The sequence below is a fragment of the Macrobrachium rosenbergii genome, chromosome 9 (genome assembly GCF_040412425.1).
Source record: "Macrobrachium rosenbergii isolate ZJJX-2024 chromosome 9, ASM4041242v1, whole genome shotgun sequence".
In the NCBI taxonomy this organism is placed as follows: Eukaryota; Metazoa; Arthropoda; class Malacostraca; order Decapoda; family Palaemonidae; genus Macrobrachium; species Macrobrachium rosenbergii.
Genome location: NC_089749.1, coordinates 40,130,739 through 40,138,238, shown reverse-complemented (window position 1 = coordinate 40,138,238; position 7,500 = coordinate 40,130,739). Strand labels below are relative to the sequence as shown.

At 38.5% G+C, this 7,500-nt stretch overlaps 2 protein-coding genes across 2 annotated transcripts in view; both read left to right on the top strand.

The window, feature by feature from the left end:
* Window positions 1–6,120, top strand: part of LOC136841709 (uncharacterized) — a 6,788-nt gene extending 668 nt beyond the window's left edge. The window contains exons 1-4 of the mRNA XM_067108932.1: window positions 1–166; window positions 3,563–3,741; window positions 4,143–4,711; window positions 5,134–6,120. The exon at window positions 1–166 is cut by the window's left edge and continues 668 nt beyond it. Of these exons, the coding sequence (XP_066965033.1) occupies window positions 1–166; window positions 3,563–3,741; window positions 4,143–4,711; window positions 5,134–5,320 (1,101 nt within the window). The 3' untranslated portion in view covers window positions 5,321–6,120. The remainder of the gene's footprint in view (window positions 167–3,562; window positions 3,742–4,142; window positions 4,712–5,133) is intronic.
* A 2-nt stretch (window positions 6,121–6,122) lies between these two features.
* Window positions 6,123–7,500, top strand: part of LOC136841710 (uncharacterized) — a 4,334-nt gene continuing 2,956 nt past the window's right edge. The window contains exons 1-2 of the mRNA XM_067108933.1: window positions 6,123–6,593; window positions 7,088–7,249. Coding sequence (XP_066965034.1) covers window positions 6,123–6,593; window positions 7,088–7,249 — 633 coding nt within the window. The remainder of the gene's footprint in view (window positions 6,594–7,087; window positions 7,250–7,500) is intronic.

Genomic DNA, 7,500 nt, shown 5'->3' with positions numbered 1-7,500 from the left:
CCCCCTTCCACTACTGGAGAGCAGGCAGTGGACATACCTGCAGAAGTGTTGCAGCTGCTGCCTGGTACTGTTAGACGAGTTTACGACCATTACTCGGCCACCACGGCTACACCAACTACGACGACCACTAAGCCGCCCGTCATATGGTTTCCGGATCTCAGCGCAGGTCAGTTGTTTGTTGCTCAAATAAGCACTTGAATATTTTGTCGCATTAGAATATGCGTCCGGGCATGTGTCCGTGCCTGTGTGCTTGTAAATCGTGTACACACACACAACACACACAAACACAAACACACACACACACACACACACACATATATATATATATATATATATATATATATATATATATATATATATATATATATATATATATATATAAAATAATGACGGTTTTATTGCAAAGCTATTTTAGTAGAAATTGTTATCCATCCCACCTACTTGAAAAAATCTAAGTTTTTAATTGACATAGTTAAGCCTAAGACATCCACTTTTAATGTACCTAAAAAGGAATTGTATATAAATCTATGCCTTTTTGTTCAAAATACAAATTCAATTTTATTTTCAAGAAACCTTGAAAAATCAGAAGTCTATTCAAGTTCGAAGACACCCTACCGGAACTGATGCGATCTTCAACATTATATTTGTTCACTCGTCCCAAATGTAATTTGCGATCCTATGGGATAATTCCAGTCGTCTGTTGAAGGGTCACATCGACTGTCATCGCGGTGTCTGTCGCAGAACAGGATTAGTTTTTATCCAGGAAGGAATTCACTGCAATACGCCGCCGTACGGTAAAATGTAAACACAATATTCTTTACAGTGATTTCAAAATCCCATCTCAAGTAATAGATAATGTCATTACCCATTCTCGAGTCCCTCTTCATTAAACAGTTATCAACAAATCTCAGCAACCGTTCAGTTGCTGTACCATTAAACATTGCCTAATAGACCATTCGTCCATTCTCGCCTCTCTGCGTTTGCCTTCCCTGTTGTCCAAAAATAATTTATTCGGTCTTTTACATAGCCTCTATATCAGTAAGTTCTCGTCTCGATGATTTTGCAGTTTACTGTTTATAAATATGTACAGGAATTTTTGCTTGTTAAATACTTTTTCTTCTGTCTTTGGGAATAATGTAATTTTATCTGAAGTTCATTTGTGCTTTTATCGTGTGTTTTTTTTTCTGAAATCAGTGTTAATATGCTTAGTAGGTTTTTTCGTTAATGGTAATTTCGTATTTCATTACTTGCCATTTTGCTTCTATTTCAAGTTTAATGTTTATTGATGTATTCATTATTTTTTTTCAAATAGAATAATTTACTTTTTGTGCTCCATTTTAGTCTGACTCCTGATGTATGGATTTTCATTTTTTCTGTTCTTAGCCCAAAAGATGGGATTTGTATCCCGATACGTTGGTAATGGACATGAATAACTCTATACCTAGTTATAATCTCTGCGGGCCATACTGTTATATATATATATATATATATATATATATATATATATATATATATATATATATATATATATATATATATATATATATATATATATATATATATATATACCCCGTATATATATATATATATATATATATATATATATATATATATATATATATATATATATATATATATATATATATACCCCCATGGGATAGTGTTGTTAGTGCACCTCCTGTGGTGCACTGTAGGCATTACTTAAGGTTCTTTGCAGTGGGCCTTCCTAATAATTGATTCATAGTGCAACTGCAAGGTTTTCCTCCTGTTACACCTTTTAAACTCTTACTGTCAATTTCCGTTTCAGGGCTGAATGACCTCATTGGTCCCAATGCTTGGCCTTCGGTCTAAATTCTGTATTCAAAATATATATATATATATATATATATATATATATATATATATATATATATATATATATATATATATATATATAATAGTGAGTATGGGATGAAGAACAATTCCTTTGCTCTTTATACTTTATTTGGCTGACTTTTCAGGATCATCTCTGTCCCATTTTCAGAGCTATAAAATTGAAGAATAAAAGTTAAATCAAACTCAGTCTTAAAAAGTTTTTATATAAAATAATAAATGCATAAAAGCAAAACATGGTAGAAAGGAACGAAGTTTACCGAGCAGCAATGGAAGAAGACTGAGTGACACTCAGGGCCTGGCTGGTTCCAACGGAACTCATGAGAGGTACAGAGGAATTGACGTGGTCTGAATACTTGACTGGGGAACTAGCTGTTTGATAAAGACTGGTTTAGACAACTGATGATCATTTGGAGCCTTGCATATTGTTTTTAAATATTTGTAATCTATGTCATATTACATTTTTTGGTGCGATCTCTTATGCATGAGAATTCAGGGCTGATAGTTTCATGCCCTTTCGGTAATTTACGCCACAACGAGAGTCTAATCTCACCTTCAGCAACCTACAAGTGGAGACCATATACTTCCCCAGGTCACATCTGGGACGATTAAACATATAAATCACTCCCGAGGTCATCAAAGGGTGAAGCCTTTCTTTATACTTGAACAAGGACCCAATCGTCATTGGGTTACTGGGTATTAATTTAAGTTCAACTTGTACACTGTTTGTTGTACGTCCTGGACACTTGCATAAAATGATAGTTTAGGAACTGATGGTATTTCCAATTTTGGGTGAAAAATATTGTTTAAAAATTTATAAACGTTTTAAAATAGGAGGCAAGGCTCCAAATGACCATCAGTTGTCAATACTTGAATCACTCTTTATCAAACGGCTAGTTCCCCAGTTGAATATTCAGACCACGTCAACTCCTCTGTGAGTTTCCATTGGAACCAATAGGCTCCGAGTGTCACTCAGTCTTTGCCTTCCATTAATGCTCGGTAAACTTTGTAACTTTTTATCATGTTTTGCTTTTATGCTATAATTATTTTATGTAAAACCTTTTTTAAGCCTGAGTTTGTTTTAACTTTTATTTTTAATTTTATAACTTTGAAAATGGGACAGAGATGATCCTGAAACGTCAGCTGAATAAATTGCAATGGACAAAGGAATTGTCCTTCTTTCCATGCACGCTTTTGTTCGCCTGGTTTGTAGCAACCGCCTTCCACTTTGATATCATGGAATAGTGAGGGCCTGGACATTGGTTCGTTTTTATATGAACCATCAAATGTTTTGTATAGGCTAATCAGCATTGTTGAAAAAATCGGTGTATTATCTCCTAAAAAAATAATTGTTAGGTATAATGTGTGAGGTAAAGATAGCAACTTCTGGTGGCCTATAGCAGCTTTACGGGCTGTTTTAGAGTACCTCTTATCTAACACTTAGTGTTCTGGTCGCATCTTTTACCGGCTGCTGTTGATTTTCTGTGCGAAAACAGGATAGGCTTGATTAATGCGAACGGATGACTCGCCAGTTTAAAACCACCAATGTCTGCTTATATCCATCGTCAATCTTTCACTTTATTTAAATAAGTTATGTATTAATTATGAATTAATCATGAAATCTAAACTTTGAGTTAGAATGCCTTTAAAACGTGCAATGGCATCAGTGCCTCACTCCTTGTCTTTCCAGAGTGCGAGGAAGAAGAGGCAGCGGCCTCATCGCCGTCTGGCGGAGGGAGTTTCAACGCCTTCACTTTCCTAGCCATGGCGGTCTCCATTACGAACCTCGTGTCCCTCCTTGCCAGTAACTCTAACAACAACATAAACAACAATAACAACAACAACAACCTTAACAATGACAACGTGCTGGTAAATGCTGGTTGGGCTCTTATTCAGGGTATGGCACCAGGGAGTCTTAGGACAATATTTTGATTGCTGTCAGCTACTTTGCGATAACACTCCTGTTAATTATTCTTACATGCACAGACAGCCGAGGACAGATAACAGCTATAATTCAATACATTGTAAATCTTTTCTTCATTAGCATAAACAAATCTACGATTAATAAATGATTAATGTTAATTGGTCAAATTGGTTTCGGCCTTGACCTCAAATGTTGGGTGTTATTCATATTGATTAGCAATACCCAATGAATTTAAATCTTATCGTGTAGGAATATCTTGGACTTTTCCTATTCCTGAATTGATCATAGCAGATGTGTAGTTAAATAGATAGACAGACGATGTTCTTATGCATATAATCACCCGCAGGATGGAAACGAGGACAACAACAACAACAACCTCGACCTCCTGACGATGGTGACCTTCGCAGGGCGTAAGAAGCGAGCCTTAATACTACCCAACGATACTTTTTCGGATTCGGAAGGACAATTGACCCCGGATCCTGAAGACGTGGCTGCCGGAGTAGCTCTACTTTTCCTAAGGGTGTGGTATCAAACGACGCGCACGATGGGTGATGCCGTAGCAACTGATAGTTTAGGTACAGCCCCTCGAAACGTTTATGATGTTGACATAACCAGTGATATAAGTACGACCCATGGAAGCGTTTCTGGAGACGAAGTCTCTGCCGATGATCTGAATGCAGACTCTGGGAACGTTTTCCACGGTATCCACGCAGCCAACATTCTGCAAAAAGCCCCTGGCGGTGCTATTGAAGATTCCGTCGCTTCCAAAGACTCGAACCCAACACGATCGTTGACTGGAGAGGGGAAGAATGGCCAGTCTCCTCAAGAAGGTTGTGTGCTGAGGGCTCTGTGTCAGGCAAACAAGATGAGCACTGGATTTGGAAAACTAGGAGAGGATATTGCTGAAGTAATGAGGTGGGTTAAATGTGAAATTGAATCTAGAATTCGTTTTAACGATTAGAAATTGACTTTATGTATAAATGAAATAAATACAACTGTGAATATCAGTAAATTTATAAATAAAAAAGTCTGGCAAATATAAAATTTTTTTACTATGTAAATGAAATGTTTCCTATGTGAAAGGTAGTATTATTTTTTATATTATTTTTATATTTGTTGTGTGTATATATTTTCTTTTACTTTTTGATTGTCATCACAGTAGACTGTGCTAATAGCAACGATAGTAGAGGTATTCATATGTGTGTATGTGCACGAATTTATCGGATTTATTTTAAACCTTTCCTTGAGACTATGATCGCAGCACAAGTTTTCTAAGCAAATTCAGAAGAACACTATTTGTACAAATACTACAACCATTCCACTCCGTCCAATTTCAGCGCCGCCTTCGTGGAGTTCCTCCCGGGTTGGGAATCAGCAAGGTGGCCTCTGAGCGTGGCAGGAAGCAGGGGCCGTTCAGGAGCAGATTGCCTCTCTCTCTACAGGTGTAGCTTACCCGGGTGGAACGGCATCACCGCTGACGAATTTGAAAGGCATATGATTCATTCATTGCCTCATATGTATTGATTTTCCCAGCACTAGTTGTATTATTATTGTAATAAGAGACATTCGTGAGCAGTCTAGAGTATCCATAAATGAAATAAGGCAACGTATAATATAGAGTAAGCATGAAAGTATTTTAGTAATATAGATGTTAATGGTAAGCAGTTCATTTTGTTATTTTAGGGAAACCACTGAGATAAAATTTTATTCTTCATTATTAGAAGTGAGACATAAAATATCTGCTCATCTCCAGGCCAAAGGAAATAGTTGACTCTTAGGAGGAAACTGTTTACGTGATATTCTATTGTGACCTCCTTTAATTAATCTGCTCCAGTGTAAAGTCTTCATGTCCACTGATATGCTAAGTGGATCAACCTTGTCAAAAAAAAAAAAAAAAAAAAAAATAAAGAAACCTAACGGTATGACACAACCCAAGAAAAAAAAAAAACCAAACCTTATTGTGATCAACGTGACTTTGAGGGTGGTTATAACGTGAGATCGCTCGTCCGTGAAGTGTTAAGAATGCCAAATACGACCATGAATTGCAGTTCTTTGAGGTAGCCCCGTAAACTTCATTATTCGCAGCCAAGTTGGTTAATGGGGCGAGATAACTGTCTGCTCATCGTCTCTGAGCTCAACTCAGCAAAGGGAACGCGTGTCCCGTACTGTGTGAGGCGGCGGCGTAGGTGCGTCATATGGCTCGTCTCTGAGAAAGTTTGTCTGAGGCCTCCAGACATATTTCCAACAGGAGGACTCCTGCTATATAAGACTAATATTATTCAGACGGTATTAAAGGTCGCTTTTCTTCTTTTGTACTCAAAAAGCGATGTGGGGATGGAAAAAATGGATATCTTTATTGTCCATGATATCCTTTACAAATCCTACAGGATCTTACTTGTTTCCTGGTGGATATGATCACCCTCGGCGTGCAATAGCGGTCAGTGATCATCACTCAAGGATGCCAAACTTTCTGCTCCAGAATCTACAAAGGGCTGCTCCACATCATGACGTTCCAGGAAGGATATCTCCAGGTCCTTTCAGATTACGTGTCCCACATCATCCTGGAACTCCTCTTAAGGACGACCTTAGCAACAAGTGGTATTCGAATCCAGAGAAAATGATGGCCACGCTTAGTGAGCCGTTCGTGGGTCATCCACGCGAAGTCTTAGAGATGTTGCCTAAGGCAATTTCGGAAGTGAGGAACGCCTACTTCAGGAGTTATGCAACGACAACCACCACCACCACGACAGAACCTCCCGTCATATGGTTCCCCAACCAGGGAGAGGATTGCGAACAGGTGAGTTGTCGTTGATTCCTGTTTGCTCTTCTTAAAGATGTCTGATGTGATTTTTTGGCCCTCCAATGTTCTTTCTGTATTTCTTGTTCTTTGTTTTGTAGAATAGGAATATGCACGCACACACAAACATGTAGCCGGGTGGGTTAGGGAGAACCTCCCTCTTCCCGGCGTGCATAGGTTAGTGTCCTGCTCCGGAAGGAAAGGGATTCTTCTTCAATCATTTGGTGTCTCCTAAGGTTGTAATTCTCGTGCGTTGCATTTATTAGCTGTATTTTCTATCTTTTATTTGATCTATTAGTTTTCCTTTCAACGCAAGAATTCAGGTCTTAGTATTTTCTTCCTTTTTAATGGTTCCCTTGTTTGTGCACTTGTTTGATAGTTTTCCTGTTCACCTTTCTGCATTTTTCTCCCTGCATATCAGTTCACTCGTCCATCAGCGTAACTGTCTATTAGTTTATCTGTTTAGCAGCCCACCATCTCTTCCATATCTTCAGGAATCTGGAGGAGGGGGAGGAGGAGGGGGAGGCTTCAGCGCCTTCAGCCTTTTAGCCCTGGTCATGTCGGCCACGAACCTGGTCGGCCTTCTAGCCAGCAACGCCAACAACAACATCAATAACAACAATAACGACAACAACCTTAACAACAACAATGTGCAGGTTAGTCTTGTGTTGTATTCCGAGATAGCTGAACGCTTATCAAGAGAGCTCCGGGCTCCATTTTCATGAAGAATTCTTCGTGCGTCTACTCGTCTTACCAGTAAATTAAGTATTTGGTTGTTAGTCGACTACGGCTGGACGCAGATTAACTCCTCGGGTTAAAGGCATACGGTCAACACAAAGATGGCTGGAGATTTGTGGAGGAGAAAGCACGCCAAAGACATCGGTTACGAAATTTGATAAAGCTCATT